General features: G+C 44.4%; 1 protein-coding gene across 1 annotated transcript in view; it reads right to left on the bottom strand.

Annotated features, from left to right (window-relative positions):
* TFPI (tissue factor pathway inhibitor) overlaps positions 1–26,272 on the bottom strand; it is a 264,389-nt gene that overhangs the window by 112,039 nt on the left and 126,078 nt on the right. Inside the window, exon 4 of the mRNA XM_085648705.1 lies at positions 24,881–24,919. Coding sequence (XP_085504831.1) covers positions 24,881–24,919 — 39 coding nt within the window. The remainder of the gene's footprint in view (positions 1–24,880; positions 24,920–26,272) is intronic.

The following is a 26,272-nucleotide window of genomic DNA, read 5'->3' as shown; positions in this document are numbered from 1 at the left end:
CTACAGGTGTTGGAGCACCTGTGGATTGTGGGCATCGTGGAAGAGAGCCGAGATTCGGGACCGCGCAGGGGGTACGTGTCGCAGTGCAGTCAAGGCGCTAGTGAAGAGCGCCGGGACATCATGGGCACTAAGAAGGAGTGAGTCTCCGACACGCGGGTCAGCGTGTGGTGGTGCAGCCAGGGCGTTAGTGGAGAGCGCCTGGTACCTTGTGTGCACCAGGAGGAGAGGTGAGACTCAGACGTGCAGTGTGCATGTCGTGGTGCGACCAGGGCTTTAGTGGAGAGTGCCTGGGTCATCGTGTGCACCAAGAAACGAGGTGGGTCTCCAGCACGCAGGGTGCGTGTGGGGGTGCAGTTGCAGCGCTAGAGGAGAGTGCCTGAAGATCGTGTGCACCAGGAGACGGAGCGAGACTCGGAAGCGCAGGGTGCGTGTCAAGGTGCCAGCCGAGGCGTAGTGAGGTGCGCCTGGTCATCGGAGGCCAGAGGAGGAGTGAGTCTCGGACGTGCCGGGGGTGCGTGTCGAAGGTGCTACCGGAGGTGCTGGTGAGGAGTACCGGGGAGCGGTGAGCACCGTGGAGCGAAGAAGTCCTAACAGCGCTGGAGAGGAGGGCCAAGTGATCGTGCTCTCAAGGGCACCAGCGTTGGGTGGAAGGCTTCGTAGGAGGAGTTTGTGCTGAACGTTGGCGGCCCGGACCGGCAGCCCAGCAGGAGCTGAACTATCGGCCCAAGTATATATTTGCTGCTAACGAACTCTCGAACTATTGGACAACGTCCAACACTAGTGGTGCTTAACGAGCTCAGGGGTTAGTGCGCCACGCACTATGTTATGTTTCTCTTGCAGGATACAGGATCATAGCGTGGCGCACTGCATTGGTTATTTACTGCACTGTACTGAATTGCACTGTGACGCATTGCCTTATTCCTTCCTTGCACAGGGCATGCTGGTGGTGATACGCATTGCATTGCCTTCCTATTGCACTGTACGTAATTGCAGCGTGACGCATTGCTGTATTTCTTCCTTGAACAGGGCAGGCTGGTAGTGATCCAAGTTGCATTATCTTGTGTTGACTCAGTACATGATCGTGACGCTATGCATTGCATTGTTTCACTGTGGCATTGTACAGGAACCATCGTTAAGTAGGGCAGTATTCCTTTAATTTTGCAACATGTGTGATTCTAGTGATACAAAGTACCTAACCTGTTGAGAACGGTTAAAGGTCAGCGTAACTGTTGGTTAGAAGCGGTGGTTGGGGATTAGGACCGCCCAACCCACCGGAAACAATATTACCCATTGTGTATATGTTGGATTTGTATCTTGTGGTCATTTTGAATATCTTTCTATATAAAGTATACTCGTTTTCTACAAACTCGTGTGGAGTCCTTTTGTGGTGACATAATTAGGATTGCTGTGGGTGTGGTTGCACATACTGAACACTCGTGTCTTGGAGATAAGCCTGGCTGCTCGTGTCAAGCTACTAAGGGGGTGAGCAGGGCTGTCTTGGACGGTGTCTTTTCTTGGACTAACGTGGAAGCGGGGAGGTCCGGGTCGCGCATGTGACAACAACGGTGCGCGCGGTATCTCCGGCTTCTAACGGTAAACATTAAAAAGAGCACTGCATCTTTTAGAACTGTGAACGAAGACCACTAAATATTGCAGTGTTAAATATTATACTTCAAAAATCATGCCCTGTCTCCAGTGACCATTGTCTATTTCAAGATTCTTTTTAAAGTGTTTGTTATGTTATATCATGTCATATCGCATAGTGCTGTGCAGTGGTATGACAGGTTATGTTATGAGCATATCATCATCACTATGACTTCTTAGCAATGCATGTAACAAGAGGAAATGCTTTATGCAATGTAGCGTCATTCCCAGCCCAGCATCATGCAAATGAAAAAAAACGCACACGGAGCTCTGAAACCTACATCCTTATTCTTCAACATACAACCACACATTGCATGCAATGCGTCATAACTTTTATAACCACACTTTAACATCTCCCAGCAGATTATGTAATTTCTGTGAAGAGTCAGTCCAGTACCGCAAAGGTCCTAGCATACACTACATCTCCCCCTTTGTTAAATAAAAAGTACTGACAGCATTAGCATCATAGTTCTTCAATGAGTAATCAAGGCACTCGCACTGATCGGCCAGATCAGGTGGTATGTGATAGTTGAGGGGCACATTGCTCAGGCGTCGGTGACATCAGTTCAGATGCCTGACCTGGACAGGTAGGCAGGGTCACGTCACTCGTGATATCAGGAGCTGAGGAACATTGGGGTAGGTGTTTAAAGTGTGACGAGTACCACGTGATGGACTTTCCTGGATGATGCACTGTCACCATGTGCCCTTTTCATGCTACAGCCTACAAAGGGTCGACATTAGTCTGTTTTCAGCTTCCTTTTCTGTTTGACCAGTACCCAGTCCCCTTTGTCGAAGACTGTTTCCTGGGTGCATCGGCGCTGATCAGCATATGTTTTTATCTTGGACTTTCGAGAAGCATCCGTGGCACAAACCTCATAAATAGGTCTGAGGTCTATTTTGGTAGTTTGGTTCTAATGGCTCTTCCAAATAGCAAGGTGGCAGGACTCTCACCAGTTGTGGAGTGAGGAGATGATCCATAAGCATGAAGGGCTTGATACAAGGCATAGGTGAGATCGATTCCCTCTATCATTGAGCGCTAAATTACCTTCTTGAGGGTGCCCATGAATCATTCAACAACACCATTGGCTTCGGTCCTGAGAGGTGTACTCTTCTGACACTTGACATAAAGGCAAACAAGAAACTCCTTGAATTCTTTGCTTTTGAAAGGTAGGCCTTAGTCAGATTTGAGCATAGCGGGTATGCCTCACGCTATCAAGCCGCTTGATGGCTTTGTCATGGGTTGTCATTCCACAAAGGGAAAACGCAAGTATTCCTCAATGACTACCATGAAATGATGTCCATTTCCTAGAGGCCCAAAGAAGCCAACTGCAACTCTTTCCCTGGCATGCGCAGGAAGATCAGACATTGTCAACGGATGCTGCGTCACCTTGGGGGATAAAGTTACAAAGGTGGCACGCTTTCAGCTCTTTTCCAACTCGTTCATCTAGGCGAGGGAACCACACTTGGTCTCTTCAGGCTCTTCTGGTGGCTACAATGCCACAATGTCCTTCATGAGCCAGGTCAATGATTTCTCAGGCTCACAGGTATGACGAGTATCGAGCCTCTCAGTATGCTGCCTTCTTCGGTGATGGACAGCTCATCTTGTACACTTTTGAATTTTTGAAATTCAACAACATCAGCAACGGGTCGAACACTTTTCTTCCAAGATTGCATTGTAATGATGTCTTTGAGGATGAATATGTCCTTATCTGCATTTGTAGGAGCAATAAATTGTTCAATAGATAGAGCTGCTGGCGTGATAGTCCTCACAATGAAGTTGAGATACTTTTCAGCCGCTTTGGACATTGAACTGTGGCAATGTAGTGGCACTCTTGACAAGCAGTCTGCGGGGTTTTGATCTTTCCCCGGCTTGTGTACAATCGCATACTCATACTCTTTCAGTTGCAGCCCCCACCTCTCAATAAGAGGGGGTTTCTTATCTTAGGGGTTTCTAAAGATAGCAAGCAATGCCTGGTGGTCTGTGATGATAGTGAAATGTTTACCATATAAAAACACATGAAAATGTTTGCAGGCCCGCACTACAGGCAGACTCTCCTTGTCCGGCTGAAAGCATGTTTTGTTTCAGACAGGTTTCTGCTGACATTGGCTACAATGTGTCTCAGGGCATTCGGATGGCCATTGTGTTGAGCAATGACTGGCCCCAGCCCCACGAGGCTCACATCTACTGGGATCTCAGTATGTAACTTGAGGCCAAAAAAGGCTATTTCAGTTTCATTTTAAATTGCATGTTTTATGTCTTTGAAACTTTAGTCCCTTTCAGGAGACCACTGGAACGAGACATTTTGCTTGTTAGGTCTCTCATTGGGGCACTCAGTGTAGCACAGTCACAAATGTATCTTGAGCAATAACTGGCAATGCGTAAGCAGGATCGCAGTGCGGTTACATCTTGTAGTTGGCAAGTAGATGACAATGTTTGCACTTTGTCTGGGACAGGATTCATTCCCCAATCCAAAAATATGTGCTTAAAGAATTTGAGTTTGGTTTTGTGAAACTCACACTTTGCCTCATTCACAGTGAGACCAGCATCAGCAAGTAATTGGCACACTTTTGTAAGGGCCTTGTCATGCTCCTTTTGAATGAATGAAAACTCAGTCTTTGTATCTGAACAAACCAAGAGGAGTCGAAAAAGTAGTAATGTGCCTACAGTTTTCTTCCAGCTCGAGTTGATGGTATCCTTTGTCTAGGTCAAGACGACAGAAGACTTTGGCTCCGTTCAGCTGCATGATTATGTCCGCGATGTGGGGACCAGGATGTCTTTGTCTCTCGATTGCTTTGTTGGCCTGGTGCATATCAACACAAATGTGCACTGCACCTCCACTGTCCTTTTTTGGCACCACAACTATGGGTGAAACCCACGGCGTGGGACCAGAGGAGCATTCAATGATGTCATGCTACAACAGTGTTTCTAGTTCTTTCACAACGGCTTCTTGAAAGTGGTAAGCAACTCTAGGGTGCTGTTGGGTAACAGGGGGAATGTCCTCATTAATATGAAGCTGAACTTTCATTGTCTTGAGTCTTCCTAGGTCATGAAACAACAACAGGAACTGATTCACAATTTCAGACTGAGAACGGATGTTGTGTTTGAGAGATATCAGTCCTATGTCAGCAGCAGTGGTAAAACTAAATAGGCATGCACTTGATGAAGTTTCTTGAAGAATAAGAATCGGCGCTTGCATTGAAGTCGGTTAATGTCTCATGGTTGCTGGAAATGACCCTTGACTCTGTAACTGTTTAGACACAGCCCACGTGTATACCTTTGGGTTCGACTCGGTAAGGAGTCGCACAGGAGACAGGCTGTTAAACTTCTCTACTGGCATGATATTAATCGATGCACCACTGTCAATGATGAAGGTTGTGGGGCAACAGTTCACCTTTCATGTAATTTTAGGACAGTGTCCAAATGAAATTTTTCGCTCCATTTGGTGCTTCTCTTCTGACTTTTGATCTTCTTTGCAAGCAGCACATTGTTCCTTGGTAGATATCATCGCCCATCCATCTTCTTCACTAGAGCTTAATAGTGACATTGATGAACCTTTGTATGATGAATTTGACGATGATGGACTTTGTTTTGTTTCTACTTGTCGTAACTGATGTGATTTTGGGCTTGTGGGCGTGGTGAAAATGCTTCTGGAACCTTCTGGCACCCATTTTCTCCTCTTGCGGTGACACATTTGGTTTCTCTTTCGTTTTGCAGACTGCTAAAAAGTGGTTTTCTTTCACGCAGCCTTTGCATGTCTGCCGCATGCCTGGACATTTACCTCATGAGGAATTAAAACCCACATCGGAAGCCTAACTTTTCTTTCTTTGGAGACGTCGACTTGTGCACATCTGTTCTGTGCTTATGCTTACTTTTCATGACCAACACTGATTCATTATGCGCGGTTCCTGCCTCAATATCAGCAGCCTGTCGGTCTGCTCATTCTTCTGCCGTTGCACCTATCAGCATTTTCTCTAAAATGAGTGTCTCTTTCAACATGCATCTACTGAAGGAGTCTGAAAGACGACTATCAATGACTCTGAGGCATTTGGCTTCTTCATCATTGAACTTACAGTGTTAGATAAGTGCATCAAGTCTTCCAACAAACTCATCCATCGTTTCACCCGCTTGTTGTCTGGCTTGATTGAAGAAGTACCTTTCATGGTTGACATTTGCCATCGGATTGAACTTGGCTTCCAATGCTTCTTTTATCTTTTGGTTCTGTTACTCCATCACCGGCAGGTTTTTTTTATATTTGATGATTATCTTGTTGTCTTTTTCTTCTAGTGCGTCTATGAAGTAATCAAACATTTCGATCCATGCAGTCCACCTGGCACCTATGTTTGGTTTCTTTGCCGTGTCAAATGGTGGTGGTGGCTTCAGGAATGTAGCCATTGTGCACTTCGCGCCCTTATCAGCCTCTGTGCTTGAGCCTGGGCCATCACGCCTGATCAAAGATCGTATAGAACTCTCTTCGCTCTTGACAGTGAGTAAATATTCGGTTTCTGAAGCTGAAGACCTGGCTGTTCGAGCAGTAGCGGCACCACCCCTCCCCAGCGCCTTGAGACCCTACGGGTATGTAGCGCGCTCTATAAGTGTCACTGATTGATTGATTGATTTCTCGTAGATGGTTGTCATTGCCTTCGTCTTTTTCCATGATGTCAATAAGTGTACTGAATTTGGGAGAGGCACAGTCTCTTTGCCGGCAGCCTTACCAGCAGGTTTCTGGCAGATGTCTTGACTGTGCTCCTCTGCAGGGCCTTAGACTTCTTCGATGCCCGTGTATTAGCGGGAACAGGGCTTTGACTCCACATATGCCACTCTCAGACTGCTTTGCATCAATTCGGGCGCATGTGGTAAGCACGAGCAGTTTGCTGTACTGTTGCAAACGCTCAGGGAGAGCAGCCTTGTTTCTTTGACGCACATATCGCCTACTCGTCACCAGTTATCGCGCCCTCCCCAGCCCGGGAGCAGGTAAATGAAATAAGCCACACCCAGAGCTCTGCAACACATGTCTTTATTCTTCAAAATACAATCACACACTGCACGCATTGTGTCATAACTCTCGTAACCACAGCTTAGCACCTCTCAGCAGATTACATAATTCCTCTTTAGAGTCCACCCAGAACCATAAAGGTCCTTGCATGCCTAATCTCAATACACTACAGGCGATACAGCACGAATAGCCACAGGCTACTGCTCAAATAACTGAGTTATTACCTTCTTCCAAAATGAGAGAAGATAAGCAGGGCCTTAGAGCTCAAGTGTTATGGAGCTCCTGAGTAGGTCTTTGAAACAAGAAGAAACAGAATCTGAGTAAGGTTTTTTAAATCATGGTAACTAAAGAGTGAGTTGAGTAGCTCACCATAGCTTCTCTTCGTGATGAATGGGTTTTGTCTACAGTTGAGAAAATGCGAACCACTATATGGGAGGTTATATGAGGTACACACAGTACAATTAATTCTATTCTCTTAACCATGCTCAGCCAATCTAGGTAGTTGCTGAAAGTGTCTGATAAAACACTTGGGCTATCCTAATTAAAGACTATTGGAATAGTCAAATCAGGATGGAATAATTATGGTGAAGATGTGAATCATGTAAAGATAGGTCAGATAGGCCAGATAGGGAAGGAGGCAACTGGATGATCGCAGGCAGGAAAATCACTGTTTTGTAAGGCGTTCTCTTGATACAGGCTTGTACCTGGATCATGCACCAACAAGCTCAAGTTTGACTACAGAGAATACAATTGGTGAGGTGGAGGGAATTAGGCTAAGAAGGGGGATAGGTTAACAAGCTTAGCTTAGAAAGAGAATGAATGAACAAGTGGTTACGATACACTATGTGAATTACAGCACACCTAATGCAGCCCCATTTGATTGCCGATCAAGGCTTACTTTATCATCCCTTCAGTCAGGCTTCTCATCCTAGAGAGGTGTACAAACACCAAGAAAGGGGAATGACAATAATCTTATTTGTGACTTGTGCATCATACTTTATTCTTAGTGACATCAAGATGCTCAGTTGATCTACACGGTCATTCAGCACGCTGCCTTTAAGGACCTTTGTACAAAGTGTTTGTTCTTGAGTTGGAAAAGTGTTTGTGTTCAGAATTTCATGTTTGTGAATGGCAGTTTTAGGGCAAAACTTGCTGAGTAGATTTTCTGTCTTCACAAAGACCACCGAGTGTTTGCTATTAGAAAACCCTTGTCTGCACGTCCTCTGTGAGGTGATGTTAAGTGCTACAGAATAAGTTGGAGTAGCACTGTTCCTACTGAGACTAAAGCAATCTTTCAACTAACCGCACACCAGTAACTGAAAAGCAACAAGTATTGTTGTGGAGGCAAGATCTGGTACCACTGATGGAAATTGTTGGACTATGGAGATAACGTATGCTGAAGGTCAAGCACTGGAATCTGTGTGTCGCACATATGTGTACAAAGTCAGAAACAAGATGGAACAAATGGCCAAAACAGGCAGAGTCTTATAGCTGCTGGAGAATGCACTCATTGTAGTTCCAAAGAGTCAAAAATGTTGGGCTGCACTAACTTCATTGTTTTCTTGACTAGAATAAAGGTACTGAGCAACACCACCAAACAGTAATTCAAACCATGATACTAGTTGCACAAGAAAGGTACACCACACAGATGCAACAACATCTGCCCTGTGCGGTCAGCCTTGAAGGGAAACTTTAGGGAACCTATAGAAGCATTGGGCATCTAAGATAATTATGGAAAAGTCTTCATCAAAACAGATACCACGGACTTTTTCTTTTTGCTTTGTGGTATTCAGTTTAAAGATTCGCAAATCTCCCAAGACTAAAAAGCCACCAAACAGATGTCAGAAATAGAGAATGAGACATCACAGAAACAGAATGAAGCCCAATAGTGCAAGTCTGTGGTACATAGCCCAGAAAGCAACACACTGGATCATCTAGAAGGTCACCTGGGGAAGAGATAGGAACTGACTTAGCCGACATAGACATATAAAGAAAGAAGTTGAGAGAAGATTCACACTTCTTAGTTGCTAACAACAACTAGTTTCTTGTGACTCCAGTCTTTACTTGTCCTTCTTTGTGCTGTCATTGAATACAAGGGTTATATTACATTATATTTGCAAGCACACATACTGGTTAACTCTGAGACACTAACAGACAACATATTCAATAAATGCCCAACAAATATTACAGGGAAAATAGCTGTGTTTTCAAAGGATTACAGAAATTTAAAAGAGAAAATTTGTTGTGAAGACTCAAAGTGAGGGAGTTCAAAAGCCTTGCAGCCACCACGGGGCAATGTGTGTGAATTGTTGCATTTGTAAATAATGCACAATGTTATAGAGATACTATCTTTTTCTCAAAATGAAATTAATAAACTAACAAAAACTCTGTGGAACTTGGTGGTCAGTTTGTTATTAATGATACAAATGGACATTCTGTTTCTTGCCCTCTAATATACTTGATGTTAGTTCAGAGGAAATGGATTACCTCAGTACTAGCAATTGATAATTGGATCTGGCTACTTTCACACAAGAACAGCTCAACTAAACCACAATGGGGCAGTCAAAATTTCTGAAATCTCCATCACATAAGACAATGGCTCTAGTACAGTATATTGTCTGGATCAGCACAATTCTAGGTCTGAATCATCTCAAATGGATGTGGATCCACCCATAGACTTCCTGGTCAGATCTACATCACCCTGTTACCTATATGCCAATCACATGAAGCACATGAACTAAAAATTGACTCAGCAGCCATCGAATTGGATCTTTTAAAGACAGATCAAGCAAAGATGGTGTCATGGAGAAAGAGGGCAAGATAACAGCACTTCATCCCAGCTTTGAGGATAAGTGTGCTTAAATCACAGAACTGAACGAGAAGATCATGTTCTTGAATTATCTCACTGCAGATGCAGAGGGCCGCTCATGCAGAAACAATGTGAGACTGGTGGTCCTATCTGAGAAAGCTAGGGGACACCAGATGGAAATATTTTGGAAAGATTGGTTCAACACAGGAGTGGTAGCAGCAAAGGAACTGTCAACCTTTTTGCAGTCAAACCTGCATATAGGGTCCCCTTATTGATCTCAGTGTCTGGAGCTTGTCCTGCAACAGTAGATGTGAGATTGCCTAATTATTATGGAGCAAGCTCAATACTGATTTGCATATGACTGGGTCCAAAATAAAGTGGTATGGTAGGTGAAATACAATGGATAGGGATGCAGCCCAAACAATTGTCAGTGTTGAGATTTATTCAAGCATTTTACCCATCCCCTTCTTGTTGTTGCAGTTGACCCCCTAAGTGTGATGACTATGCCCAGACGTGAGTCCCATGCTCACTGTACCACTGGAGCCAAGCTATAACTGGCTGATGAGCCTTAATCAGGGTGAAACCGGTCTGGGTCACTCGTGTTGCAGTTCACAGTTGGGGTGGGCTGTCCCCATTGGAGCAGGGTCAAGATTGATTTGCATATGGCTGGGTCCAAACTGAGGTGGCATGGTGGGTGAAAAATGATGGATTGGGGTGTGGCCTGAGTGATTGCCAGCTGAGATTAATTCAAGCATTTCTTCCATCACCGTATTGTTGCATTATTATCTTTCAGCACGCATGCGTTTAAATTAGATTGAACCCAACCTGGGACAGTGACAGTTAATTGCTCCTGTGCTCTTCCTGATGTCTACAGCTGATTCAGGCACCTTGGAGACGTGGCGCTTGTCCTTGCTTTATAATGACAGCCTCATCAGCACACCTCTAGATGTGCACATACCTGTACTCGCGGATGAAGTTGGTTCATCTCTTTCCTCTCACCCCGGTGAGCAGTGGCGCCTGTCTTTGCAGTACTTGGACCGCCGCACCAGTATACCTTCTGGTGTTCGTGGACTAGAGTCGGCATTTCTAGGAGGCTAATTCTCTTCCTCCCACTAATCTGCACTTGGCCAAACAGCCTTTTGTGCTACTCACAGGTAAGTACAGCAGGGAATACTGTCAATGAGCTCTCATTCATTTATGTTATCTGCTGGTCTTTATTTATATTATATCCTACTAGGTCAACACCCATGAGTACCTAAAAACATTTTATTGTCAGCTTGGTGCTCACATGATATAGTTGCACTTTCCGCATTCACCAACCCTCTGTATCCTACCATAAAGCAGGCAGCCGATCACGCATTTCCTTAGTGATCCCGAAACCAGGAACAAGGTTACTAATATTCATGCAGACCATGAGCCCTTTACCCGCTCTTACTCTAGCCGTTCTCCCACTGGTGTCCTCCATACCTCGTCCTGGTGAGACCCTGATAGTGTTAAGAGGGTTGAAATGCTATCGACAACATTATTGACAAACAAACCTGTTGCTATTCAGGACTCAGTCCAGATACAGGGACAGGATGTGCTTGCCTGCTACCTTAGACAGAAATCTTGGGTTGCTTCTTGGTAAGCACACGATTGCTGTCTTTTCACTTTTCTTGACTGTTTTCTCCTTGTGGTTCTGTTTTTTTCTCTCTGGGGGCACACTGCACACTTCCCTGAGTAATGACTATGTTTAACAGTCGGTTCGCATCTTGTGTGAAATATCTGTTCAAAGGCAAAATAAAGTGTTGGTCAAAATGAATGAATAAGCATTTACTGCTGAAAGTGACTTCACTGCAGCACTGCACATCTTACCACTGCTCAGATGAGATCCATGGGAAGAAGTGTTGTGTTATATGATTATTCAGAGCAGCGAGGCTGACTTGGCACTACGTGGCTCACTGTCACTGGGTAATACAAAAAGCACTGGCGTCACACTTGTATACAGCACCCAGGACCGTCTGGGGAATTCAAATGAAGAGTCTACCACAGAAAGCTGCGTCTAACCGCACGTCGTTCCCTCTCATTCCCACGCTCCTCTCGGTTTGAATATAGTCAAGAAGTCGTGGGAACGAAGGTCAGAACAGTAGCCGCGGAGCCGCGGATGTGTCTAAAAATGCGCCCTTTAATGGAGACGAGCTCCGCAGCCCTCTCCCTCCCGCCCGAGGCCCCTGTGCCCTCGGCAGCCTGGCTATTACGGACTGAGCCGCGCAGGCGCGTGGATCTTTTTGAGTTGCGTTTACTTGGTTAACATGCACTGCACTTCCTTTCCTTGCGCAGCTCTCCAGTCCCATCATTTTGAATTTCCCACAGAGATGTGCCCCTCATGTTCATTTCAAATACATCATTTTGCTATTGTGGCCCTGCAAAGGTTTCCATAAATCCAACGCATTTCAAAGAAAAGTTTTCTTCAGGGATATATTAAGGACTTTGGGGGTCTTGGGCCAAATGTATTTTGGGAGTCCTTATTCGGAACCGCTTTGAATGTATGATCAGTTTCTGCCGTGTCATGCCCTCTTTGGACAGGCTCACTTACCACAGTTTATAATGTGTTTATATATAATATTCAGGGATAGTGATGTGTTTTCAATATTGTAACACAGCAGGAACCCACTGCGAATAATCTCTGTGACACCCTCCCATTTCTCATATCTAAGGTCCTGTTTTGATCTAAAAGAAGCATTTTTACGAATGTTACATGAAACATAAAAACAATTTTTGTCAGCAAAAAGTCTGTAATAGACTCTGACACATCAACCACATTAAAGATAAATGAAAGGAAACAGTATTTAAAACATTCTGTCATTATTCAAGGTCATCAGGGCAAGACTCTGCAGAACAGAGCTGACTCTATCAGAGGGGCCCCTGAAAGGCTGGGGCTCTGGGCCACAGCCCACTTTGCCCTAAAACGTCTCAGGTTCTCATTACAGAAGACCTGTCTTGATGTCTGCCATGGAGCACCGTTAGGTATTTGGGGAGGGGGTGTGATGCACATATTTATTCTTTTTGGAAGTGTTGGTACATATATTCACTTTAACGACAGCCACAAATTCTAATGTCACAGACACCTCGTTAAAACTCTGAAAACTTCCCCGCTGTATCTAAATGGGCCGAAGCAGGTGTTCACCCCGGACAAACAGCTGGCTGGATACACCCCTATGCAAGGAGTATTCAGACACGTGTGAAGCCCCCCCACCACCACCACCACTCCTCCCCGCCCTGCTGCAGTGCTGTGGCTCCGCCCCCAAGACAGCCGCAGGACAAAAAATAAAATGATCTGCACTTAGATCATTTTATTTTTCGTTTTCCTCTGTGGGCAGTGGAGCGACGCTCCTCCGCCATAGTGGAGGAACCTCAGCTATTCTGCCTTAGGACCTTAGTGTAGCGAGATAAACTGGCACAATTCACAATGCAGTATTGAAAACCTCTAAACAGAAAGTGAACAAAGCTAGAGCCCGAAGAAGGAACACTTCACATTAAGCGATACCTCACTTTTCACATTTAATTATTTTTATTTACTCACTCCCTCCAACCCTGCTGATTGACATGGGAACCTCAAACACTGTACAGAAAGAATAGTCATATTTGTAGACCTTTCTTGATCAGAAGACTTCTTATGTGGGACCAAGATGAACATTTAAGATTAACCACACCTTTATGCCCTCAGTTAAAGAGTTTGCTCCACTCCCAAATTCTGAGCCTCTGCAACTAGGAGTAACTAGGAGTAGCTGTATGTCCTTTAGCACAGGTAGAAAGAGAGAGAGACGGATTCTGGACATTAAAGGCGTGCTACTATTTAACATAGTCATGATTTGGATAACCTATGGGCAAATTACTCCATTGACAATACAAGAAGAGTGGCCGTAGGGCAGGGAGAGACAAACCTCATCTCTTTTAGCCTCACTTTATGCACTCTGCAAAAAAGTCCTTCTACTGTAATACATCATGCCACAATGTGCATCATTGAACAAATGGTGTAGTGATACTGAATGTTTTATGTTAATTAATATTTTTCAATGGGAGTCCCTTTCTCAGGGCAAAAGAAAGCAGAACAATTTATTTTCCTTATTCTAGCACTGCAGTCATGCTCAGCCTACCGTCCTGGTCAGAATCAGTCTCTTCTCAAGGACTGGGAGTGAGGATGATGGGATTTGCCAGGAGGAGAGGGCATTACAGGAACATCACCCCAGGACACTGCAACTAGGAGGAGATGTTGAGAAAGTCACAATCTGAATCCATATTTAGGCAGTGAGAGCAGTGCCTCCCATGAGAAACCATCGGACACCTCCTGACTATTGGGACTGGTTCTTTGATCCAGAGGTGGCTAGGGAGGAGATAGATGATATGTGAGCGAGTGTAGACCACCAACAACACACTCTTAGTACATGCAAAACACGCCAAACCCAACAGGGGAATACATCATTAGCTCAGGAGGAAGGCTAGCGCTCCTTGACTGGAATGTCTCCTAATACAGCCAGATTATTTCTTGAGCATTTAAGATGTGCAACCATGTTGTTATCCTCTGGCTCCCCTGCTTTGGCTCTGTGCACTCGCACCCTGCTGTCTTAAAATGTTTAAGGAAGAAGAAATTATCGGGGGCGTGACCGGAGCGGCCTTGATAGCGCACACACTCTAGTGAGGCTCTGTCGCTTATACACGTAATCCACAAAAAATCCTGGATACTGCCTCTAATTGACTCAACAGACTCAGCAGGGTAGCTCCACTCGGCCACCTGAGCCTGCTAGTGCTGTGATTTTCGTAGCTGCTGCATTGTCAGAGCCGGTGTCGTGGGACACTGCGACCGGGCCATTAGGCCTGCTGCTGTGGGTCACACTGTGCAGCGTTTGCCGATATCGCTGTGTCCAGAATGGTGCTCCCCACCTGATCGCTCCTGACTCGCAGCTGGTGGCCCTTGTCTTGCCTTCTGGGGATGGCAGGGCTGCGCAGGGCTGTGGTAGCTGCCTGCCCGCTTCAACACTAGTGGCCCCCCTAGACACGGGTAAGCTGTGTGGCTGCATGGAGGGAGGAAGGGCATTAGGCACGCTGCCCTTTTGCACACGTCGTCTTTCTCTGGGCCTGGCGGTGGTCTTATGGCGGTCCAACCACCATGGTCATAATCAGTTAGACCGCCGTGGAGGTGGCAGTCGAAGCCCCCCACGGGTACGGTGGTCTTGGGACTGCTGTACTCAATCATGCCCTTAGTTTTGTGTAAAATTTGTGAAATAATGAACATGTTATAACATTTAACTTTTATTAATATTATTCTAGGCTCATTGTTATTACCAACAGAATTTTAAGTTAATTACCAAATTCTTTTAGATTTACTTATTACAATTGTATTTCATCCAATAACCCCATCTTGGAACGATTTTATTAAATTATTTTTCAATTCTTGGAGGAATAGAGTATGCGCAGCGTGTTCAATGTCTATTCAAGATAAAATTAAGAAACCTATTTTTTGGCTTCCACTTCCTATGCATTAATGCATATTTCTCGAAATTATATTTTCTACTCACCATGAACGTCTAGGAAATTGAACAGGCATATATTACATACCGATATTATTAGACTTATATACTTCACCATGATAATATTCTCATATTAGTTATTGTTTGTAACCATTGATGTAAGGACTAATTTATTGACATGCATTCTTGATCATATTCCACAAGTGGTATCAAGGAGCCCAGAATAAACAGGTGTATAGAATCCGTACTTGAGGTACAATACATGAAAGAGAACCAAAAATAATTTATTTTAACTTTTGCTGAAAGATCACACCTATTGATGAAAACTTTGACAAAGATTTAGGCCCTCGTTACAACTTAGGTGGAAACGGGTAGGATATTTACCACACATGGTAACTACCATCACCACATGGTGCGATATTTACTATGCACAGTAAATGCCTTGTATTTGAGTTTATACCTTGAAAATAAGGCATAACATGCAGAGTCATTTTTAGTACATGTTTATCCATGCCTTTCCCCCAATACATTTTGGCAGGTTTAACCTGCCACCATCCTTTAGAGAAAACAAGGAGGGTGTGTTAATTATCCCATGACTACTAATTCCAATCCCTGTGCAAACTGTAGTCTGTACAAGGATTCAGCATTTAACTTCTAATTAATGCCACAAGGTTGAGAAAAAAAACCTGAATGTCCATTACTTTAATATAAATGACATACCCAGAAATGAACCAAATATTTTATACAAATATGACAGTGTTCAAAAGTATCAACTCTAAGTTAAATACAATGCCATCGTGAGTTGAACAGCAGTTTGATGGATGCAAAGAAACCCTTTCTGTAACTAAAATTAAACTGCAGGTTCACAAATAACGAATTATTGAAACTCTCGGGCAATAGTGCTCTCACGTCTTCCCTTAATCAATCAGTCCTCGTGGCTGTGGCTCTCTCAAAAAGGTCTCTTAATTACCCTTCCCCCCAATAATTCTCTATGGAGAGAGTGTTGCTGTGCTGTGTGAAGTTTTTCATATCCACCTGTACAGAACAGAGTCCTAAGCCAGAGATGCATTTAAAAAGGCAAGTAAATGTATCGAACACTTATTGCTTCCTTGTCAGTTCTGTGCGAGGCTGGCGGCCTTGCAATGTTACTCAATGCACATTGCTCTCCGGACAGCAGAATGGAAGATTTCTCTCCGTTGTGTTTCTGTCATTTGTATAAGCTCGACTAATGTCAACTTCCTGCTAAAATAATATATTTTATCTCACACACTCTGTTACCTATCGTCACCATTCAAAGCATTCGTTCTCTAGGCCCTATGTCGTGCACATACACACTCTAAAGAGTGAGTGAATCTCATGTTTGTCACATGAGTATTCCTGATTTTATGTACCATGTAACTAACAGAAAAGCATTCTGACACACATCAGAGGATGCTTCCTTGTTAATAGGGGTGATGTAAATGACAAAGTGGAATTCAGACAGTTATCATAAGAATACAATTATTGGGTGTCAGCAAGTTGACCTCCCTACTGATATGTAGTTTAAAAATTGGGCCTAAACTCAATTAATGCAGCTCTAATGGCCTGTAACAATGATAATGTAAAAATAGTGAGGGAGGAGGGCATTTTATTAATTCCATTATTAAACAAGCGCCTAGTGGCTGAAAATGATTGAACAGGAAATGAAGAGGTAGGGATATTATTATATCACAAAATCCAACGCAAAATCAAAAATTAATTGTTAACCCAGATTCTCCAATACAGAGTCTGCAACGAGAAGCACCAGCCTCATTTTCGGAAAAATATTACTAAACATTATCAATAACATTAATGGAAATGGAAACAAGCTCGGGCAAATCCCATCAGTCTGGCCTTGAGAGGCTACCAGCAGATCTACTGGCTTTGTTAAAGCTTGCATACATGTGGTGACCATCTTACACTGGATATTCCCATTCTTTAATAATGAAGTATAAATTCAAAGATGATGGCAGTTGTATACGAATGTACTGGCTGCCATATTGAATATTTTTTGTATATTTTATCATTATTTACTGTTCCAAGAAGGCAGACGTGTTGAAAATGCGTTGGATATCTAGGATCAGCAAGAATGATAAAGTAAAATCATTCAAAGATCAGTGCCCTTACACATGGATAGCCGACTTTAAATTGTTTTGGAATCCTTTACTAACAATGAAGAATGGAAAACCAAATTCTATTATAACAATATATAGCAATGCCCGTTTAGGATGTGGGGCACTGATATGGGGGCCTGGAAGCAGTGATTAAGGAGCAAAAAGGCCCACAGAAAGTAAAAAAACAAGAAAGAAAATCACATTTGTAAATGGAAAAAAGAAAATGTATTAAAACAAAAAAAAAAAAACACATTGGTCCACTAGCCTTGGCAATAAAGGGGACAATTACTAAGGCAGATGTGCACATAGTGCACAAGAAAAATGCTCTCACTTACAGAGATGGATGCCAGTAACCAAAGAGGACTGACGGACTGACCTGTGATGAATTCTGTGGTGGGTCGAAGCAACATGTGGATGACAATGTAACAAACCAATGGTTTGGGACCACTAGCCCAAATACCCTTTATTTAAGATGTCTTCTTAAAGTCTGGCAAGACAGCTTACCCTATCTCAAAAACCAGAAGTAAATAAATGAGACGTAAAATATGTCTTGAAAACCATCCTACATTATCTGAAGTTTTTTTCTTCAGTCCCATTGGAAATGTCACACTTCTCTTCCACTGAGAAGATGGTATGATGGTAATTAATCCACTGATGGCAAACTAATATTACTTAAAATTATCCTCTTCCCCGAAGTATACTTTGGCTTGCAGTAAGAAAAATGTAAAACATAACAAATTTCAGAACACAAAATATGAAGTTTAAAATGTTCTATACTGTAAAAGTGGTGTGTAAAAGCTTGAGGATGTATTAAAACCCCATATGTCATATATATAAAAAGAGAAAACAACACATTCAAAGATGTCCTCTGTACTAGTAATTATTGATGGGTAGACCTAGGAGGCACCACTAATAGTCACGGAAAAGGAATGCAAGAAGAAGTGAGGAGGTTCCAGAGACAGTTAAGCAGCTTGGGAGGAGGCGAAGGAGAGAATAGTATAAAGGCGACTGGGAAAGCTTTAAAACATGGATGAGACAGGTATGGAGGAAGTTAAGTGCGAGCACTGTGGGGGGCAGTGCAGCATGAGAAGGGCAGGCAGTGTAGACAAATAGGCAGCCAAAGAAGAGCAATCCTGCGTGTATAACAGTCACAAATTGGGTGATAGGTGCAGGGGCCCAATGATGAGTGGATGGTGCTCTGGCAATAGGAGGTGACCTTCACATGGAGAATGTGCAGGAAGGCAAGGGATGGTGGTCTACTGGAGCCCCACTGCATGAATATATCAATTAGAGCAAAGACAAAGGGGTGTATAAGGAATAAATACAACTTTTTAGATCGAGCCTAGCGGCAGTGCGCATGCACTAGGCTGCTGTAGTAGTGTATGTGAGAGAAGCCACGCCCACTCTCCTCCCATATTTTTCATTGGCTTGTGTCATTGTCTTTCGTAAATGCTCCCTTCGGATTTGTTAATAGGCTTGTTAGTCACTTCTTATTACAGCCGTGTCTTCATTTGTACCCTCCCATGGCGACAGGCCCTTTTTCTTCGGCTGTTACACGGGACCTGTTATTTAGTCTGTAAGCACTATTTACTTTATTGAGTTTCTCTTTCTGCATGCCGGACATGCGCTGCTTCAGCTTGTGTTTTTTTAAGCAGCACGACCACCCCCGTAACACGGGCGCCTGATTTCAACCACTTTAACCCGGCCTTATCTCGTGTCTGTTTCAACCCCAACCTCCCTTCAAGTAAAATGGATTTAGAAATGATTTACCGAATTAAGTCATGTGGTTTCCAGGTGCACATATTCCTGTACTAATGGGCTGACGCTGACAACAGCACATCTGTGTTACAGGTCATGTGTACTAAAGCCACCTGAGGGTATGTTTTCAAAAGCTTGTTTTATTAACAACACCACCACCAATACCACCACCTTCAATACCACCACCTCCACCAATACCACCAAGGCCAATACCACCAATACCTCCACCACCAATACCACCACCACCTCCAATACCACCATCAATACCACCACCACCGCTAATACCACCATCAATACCACCACCACTGCCAATACCACCACCACCAATACCACCACCATCAACCCCACCACCACCACCACCAATACCACCACCTACACCACCACCAACACCACCACTAATATCCCCACCTCCACCACCACCAATACCACCACTACCAATACCACCACCACCAATACCAATACCACCACCACCAATACCAACACCACTACCACCAATACCACCACTAATACCACCACCACCAATACCACCACTAATACCACCACCAACACCAATACCAATACCAACGCCACCAATACCACCACCAATACCAACACCACCAATACCACTACCATCACCAATACCACCACCACCAATACCACCACTCCCACCTATACCACCACCACCAATACCACCAAATCAAATCAAATCAAATCAGGTGTTTGTCAAGCGCAACTACTCACCCGTAAGGGTCTCAAGGCGCTGGGGGGGGGGGGGGTCGCAGGTTCCAGGCCCTCAAGGAGGGGGTCTGTCGAAGAGCCAGGTTTTGAGGTTTCTTGCAAAGATGGAGAGCGATGTAATCTGTCTGAGGTGGAGCAGAAGGTGGTTCCAGGCTCTGGCCGCGCTGAAGGAGAAGGAGCGACCTCCCGATCTGGTATTTGTGGTGCGGGGGACCATGGCGTAGAAGAGCTGGGCTGATCGTAGGGTCCTTTGGGGTGCGTGGAATTTGAGTCGGCTATTCAGGTATGCTGGTCCGGTGTCGTGGACGGCCTTGTGAGCGTGGGTTAGCATCTTGAAGGTGACTCTAGCTTTGATGGTGAGCCAATGGAGTGTGCACAGGTGCTGGGAGATGTGGCAGTGTCTTGGCAGGTTGAGGACCAGTCTTGTGGCGGCGTTTTGGATGTTCTGTAGCTTGCGGGTGAGGTTTTTGTTTATTCCGGCATAGAGTGCGTTGCCGTAGTAGAGCCTTCTGTTGACTAGGGCGTGAGTGACGGTCTTTCTGTGTTTGAGGGGGATCCATTTGAAGGTCTTACATAGGAGGCAGAGGGTGTGGAAGCAGGAGGACGAGATGGAGTTGATCTGGTGGTCCATTTTGAGCTCTGAGTCCAGGATGATTCCCAGGTTGCGTGCGTGGTCCGTGGGGGTGGGCTGGCTTCCGAGGGAGGGGGGCCACCAGGTATCGTTCCAGGCATCTGGGTTTGGGCCCATGATGAGTACTTACGTTTTGTGAGTGTTTAGTTGTAGGCAGCTGTTTTTCATCCATTTGGCGACGGCTTCCATGCCTTCTCGAAAGTTGTGTCTGGCGGTGTTGGGTTCGTTGGATAGGGAGAGGATGAGTTGGGTGTCGTCTGCGTATGACACAATGTTGAGTTCGTAGGTTCTGACGATGGGGGTGAGCGGGGCTATGTATACGTTGAAGAACGTAGGGCTGAGGGAGGACCCCTGGGGGACTCCGCAGGTGGTAGGTGTAGGGTCTGAGAGGAAAGGGGGGAGTCTGACCCGCTGTGTTCTGCCGGAGAGGAAGGAGCGGATCCAGTCGAGGGCCTTGTCTTGGATCCCTGCGTCGTGGAGTCTGCGTATAAGGGTGCGGTGAGAGACTGTGTCGAACGCCGCTGAGAGGTCGAGGAGGACGAGGGCTGCTGTTTCTCCTTTGTCCAGTAAGGTACGGATGTCGTCTGTTGTGGCGAGGAGGGCGGTTTCCGTACTGTGGTTTTTTCTGAAGCCGGATTGAGAGGAGTCAAGAATGTTGTGCTCTTCGATGAATGTGGCGAGTTGGCAGTTGATGGCTTTCTCGATGACTTTCGCTGGGAATGGGAGCAGGGAGATGGGTCTGTAGTTTTTGAGGTCAGTGGGGTCCGCCGAGCGTTTCTTCAGGAGGGGGTGGATCTCAGCGTGTTTCCAGTCATCAGGGAACAAGGCGGTTGCCAGGGAGCGGTTGATGGTGTGGCAGAGCATGGGTGCGATGGTGTCGGCGGCTCTGTTGAAAATGTGGTGGGAGCAGGGGTCCGTGGGGGCCCCGGAGTGGATTGACTTTATCGTCTTCAGTGTGTCTTCGGTGGTGAGGGCTGTCCAGTTGTCGATCGCGGACTTCAGGGTGTCGGGGGAGATTGGTGAGGGTTCATTGTGTTGGTTGTCTTCGTCGAAGTTGTCGTAGATGCTCTTCATTTTGTGGTGGAAAAAGGTGCTGAGATTGTCGCAAAGGTCTTGTGAGGGAGGGATGTCGATGGACTCGCTGGTGGGTTGGGCGAACTCCTTGATGATGTTGAAGAGTTCTTTGCTGTTGTGTGCATGAGTGGAGATTCTGTCTTCAATTCAATACCACTACCACCAATTCCACCGCCAATACCAATACATACCACCAATACCACCACCACCAATACCACCACCACCAATACTATACCCAATACCACCACTAATACAACCACCACTACCACCACCATCATCAATATCACCATCACCAATATCACCACCAACAATACCACCACCACTACCACCACCACCAATGCCACCACCACCAATATCACCAATGCCACCACCACCAATACCACCATCAATACCACTACCACCACCAATACCACCACCAATACCACTACCACCAGAACCAATACCAATTCCACCACCACCAATACCACCATCAATACCACCACCACCAATACCCCACCACCAATACCACCACCACCAATACCCAGTGCTTTAAATGGGCGGGTACTCACCGGTACTGAGTACCGGCACTTCTCAGTTTTGTCCCCCTGAGTACCGGAACTTATTTTTGGGCAAGGAGAGTAACAGTACTCCATGAAGCAGCAGGGCTCAGGCCCTGAAGTATGGGCACGTGCAACAGATGGTACGTGTTGAGGTGCTGCTCTGGCTGGCAACAGCCTGTGTATTTCTGCGCTGGGGTGCTCCTGCAGTGTTAGGTTCTCATCAGGCGAGCAAGCCCATTGGGATCAAAGGGCTTCAGACAGCCACCCCCCCTCCCCCGTCGTGTGGCAGCCCGGGATGAGACAGCTTACTGGGCACGCACACAGCCGCACCCGAGTACTTCACAGGTCTTTAAAAGACCAATTGCTTTTTAACGAGGCTTTGTTGTTTCTCACCCTTTCTGAGAGCCCCTGCATCTCTGCTGCCTATTGCTGAAAGAATTAGCCCCCTCTGAAATTGGCTCTAGTTGCGGCTCTGGTTCTCATTGGCATCGCAACAAGAATAAGGTTATGGTCAGAGGTGCTGAGATTGGAACTGAAGAACCAGGGTCGAATTCCGACATTCGCTCATCCTCCTGTGGCTCCGGACAACTCTCTTAACCAGGGTTCTTAAAAAAGTAAGCTTTAATGCAGATATTCTGATTGTATGTAAATCGCAGATGCCCATGGCCCAAATTCACGCAATATCAAACTGCCAAAAATTAGGCTCTGCACATGTGACATAGAAGCTGATGCTTGCCATGTCTCTCATGTAAGGAGGCAGTTTGATTTTGCAAGAATTTGGCCCATGGGCATTTAAGCGCTTTACATGACAATCAGAGCATTTGCGTTAAAGCTTACCTATGTGGCTATTATTAAATTCCTGGATCACCGACACACCCCCAGACATGCCCCTAGACACGCCCCTAGACACGCCCCTTAATACCTACCCAGTCTAATTAGTGAGTACCGGCACTTCTAATTTCCCATTTAAAGCACTGCCAATACCACTACCACCACCAATACCACCACCAATACCAATACCACCGCCACCAATACCAATACCGCCACCACCAATCCCAGTACAACCACCAATCCCAGTACCACCACCACCAATCCCACCACCAATACCAATACCACCACCACCAATACCAATACTGCCACAACCAATACCACCACCACCAAAACCACCAATGCCACCACCACCAATACCACCAATACAAGCACCACAAATACCAGCACCACCAATACCACCGCCTCTCACTCACTAGTAATAGCAGGGGCACTGTACGAGGCCAGAGCTGCAGCTGAGACCATACCTCCCTCCCGCCATGCCTGTCATAAAGCACAGCCCGCACTGCACCAGGAGGTGAAGCCAGGGCCCTACTACAGCTAGAGTGTTTTTTATTAGGCCAAAGATAGCGATGACAATACGCAATGCCACACTGCACACTCAAATCACAGAGAGGGCAGGAAATAGCTCCCCGCTCCCGCTCTCCCTCCTGAGCCACAACAGTGTATTCACAGAGTGAAAGGTGTTGGAGCGCTTTCACTAGTGTTTATAGCTCGGATCATATGTAACTCTCACTTCACACTTTGTGTCTGTGTAATTTACAACAATAACACATCTTCTTCAATGCACTATTTATCACTACATTGAAAACGTCGCAGTCCGGTCTCTTCCTCTGATATTTACAATCTAACAAGCGGTCAAGAAGGCCCTTTATTGCAATACAATAGGTCTCGCATTTGCAAGAGTTTAAGCTATTAGTATTGTAAATAACAATGCCTTTTATTTATGTTTTAAAACCCAAAACATAAATAAAAGGCATCATCATTTACAATGCCAATAGCTCAAACTCGTGTGAATGCGAGACCTATTGAATAGCAAATGATTGTTTTTACTGCAATCTTATTGGCACAATCAGACATTAATATTGCACATGAGTAAATTACCACAACTTAATTTTTGCAAGCAAGCACAAAAGTAGGAAATATTTTTCAATCACTAGAGAACTAGAGTGTTTGTGTTACCAAGCATTTTTTGCACATTCCTATGTACACAATGATCTACAAATGTAACCCAAAACCTCTCAAACATCTTTGTTTTGCTTCTGTACAATATACAGACACTATAATTGAATGCTTCTTATATCATGTCACCTAATGAATTTGTGTCTTACTTATAATATATGTTTATATTCTACTGATTTTAAACACATCGCTGTTCAATAATATGCCTAGTGCTTTGTTTGCTTGAGTACTGTTCAGCACTCTGAAACCTGTGTTGTAAAGGTCCTGCTTTATAAAATAAATATTCAATTAAATAAAAAGGCTAAACACATTAATTCAACTCATACTCTACCATGGGTATGATATTTTAATTTAAAGTTCATTATCAAAGGATAAATTATGATTGCCAATACAGTACATTGTCATGGAACATTGTTTATTGAAGGTTCAGTCATTACTTTGGCACTCCAATAAGTTTACTAAAAGTTGTCCTATTGGTATTCATGTCACATGTTGATTATCAGTATAAAAAACCTGATCTAATATTAGTGTTTTTTTAGTTAAAAACTATTGTACTATGAAACATATCATAATTCAGTTTGAAGAACGTATTCAATTGATTTTCACCTTTATTTCCTTGTCCTGTACTACTAAACTTTAATGTTTGTGGCATATGTGCTCTAGTATCACTTCAGATGAAAAGTTAATTAGAATCTACTACACTTTCTATTACATGCACGCATTGACAATTACAGTAGGTCTGGCCTTGGCAAGCTAGTGCTGTAGTTACCTGACCCATTACCCCATGTTGAACGCAGTAGTGGGTAGACGCAAAATGTGAAGGACAACTGAACAGATCAGTTGTTGATGAGGCTTGACTTACAGCCTCTATGTGTATGTATATTTGGATATATATTTATGAATATTTTTGATTACGAGAAGCTGATTAGACACGTAAAGCTATCTCCAAGCCATACCTAAAAAGAATGATGTGCCATTTTTACATATGCTGATAGTTGATTTGCCTCCTACCTATCAACGACCCCAAAAAAATAATGGTTTTATACTTCACAGAATCAAACTTGCCTTGGTTAAATTTCCCCCTCTTTTTCTTGGGTGGGGTATCTGTAAAAGAAAGAAAAATAAACATTATTTACCGTTAAATATAATGGTATGTTCAGTTGGAATAAGAAGACATTTCTTGCAATTGATTGTTAACAATTATTTGTAAATTTGTGCCAACATTCTGTTTCCTGAGGAAACAAGAAGGTGAAGAAGAATAAAATCTACAAGAAAATAGTGTTATAATTTAAGGGTGGAAAGTGCTATATAAACAACCAAACATAAGTATAGAAGGCTGACCTGAGTTACCAATGCACAGGTGTAGAATTCCTCTTTCTCAATGCCCATGCTAGTCAAGAACAGAACACTTTTTCATGTTTAAATTGTCCATTAGAAATGTAGATCCTAACCCTTTGGCTGCCAATTTACAATCTGAGATATGGCTGTAGGAAAGAGGACTATTTGCTGCTTGGGGGAGATATGTATCCATGTGTGTACGGTGCTCAGAGTTCCCTTCATTGCATGCCAATATATGCAGAAGAATGAAAGCAAGATTGGTGATTTTTCTCGTTATAAAATGTACCTAATTAATATCTACAATTTCAAAAAAAGGACAAAAGTCGCAGGTAGTTTTGCTAATTTATTGATCGATCAGAAACATTTTAACCAGCAATAATGGTGCTACAAATAACAATTGTTTTGATTAGTTACCGCGGTTGCCTAAACCTAAAGCACAAACTGTCAGACCCTTAACAATTCGTGTGGAAATCCCCAGAGTTTCCACCACTGAGGCAGAAGGTTTTCCCTTCGGTCATAGGTCTGACTGGATGCGAGTTAGGCAAGCTCTTGCAGCCTTAATTATTCTACATTTGATGGGCATGTCTCCAAGTACCAGGACAGCTTGGTTGCTAGCTTTTAAACTTCCAACACCTCCAAGGCATTCAGTTCAGCTCAGAAAACTTTATTTCGGCCAATGTGACCATAAAAGTGTATATACAGTAAAATACATTTCATTCGATTCAAGAATAAAATAATAAAAGGAAATCCATTCTTCTCGCGACAATGCATGTGCATCACGTAGGTATAACATAAAGGCAATCTATGTTTCGATCAGCCCAACCCCAATAACTTCATTAAAGTGCATGTGCAATATATGTGCAATATGTAAAGCCGGGAAAAGTAAGCACAAGCTCAACCCCACTGGCCATCCATTACAATAGCTTTTTAGGTCTCGGCTAGCGAAGGCTGCGCTTGCGCAGTCTCGCTCGCGAGATTTAATGACTTGGAGAAGAGGGGCTTGAACCCGCCCCTCTTCTCCCCTCTTCTCCATTGGCTGGCCTCTTAAATGCTGGCCAGCCATTGGAGAAGAGGTTTGTCACCCCGAACAGGCCCCGTTCTTTTCGGATTCGGGGGCGT

Source organism: Triturus cristatus, chromosome 3_2 (assembly GCF_964204655.1).
Source record: "Triturus cristatus chromosome 3_2, aTriCri1.1, whole genome shotgun sequence".
NCBI lineage: Eukaryota > Metazoa > Chordata > Amphibia > Caudata > Salamandridae > Triturus > Triturus cristatus.
The sequence above is the reverse complement of the archived record's forward strand: the minus strand, read 5'-3'. Positions and strand labels throughout refer to the sequence as shown.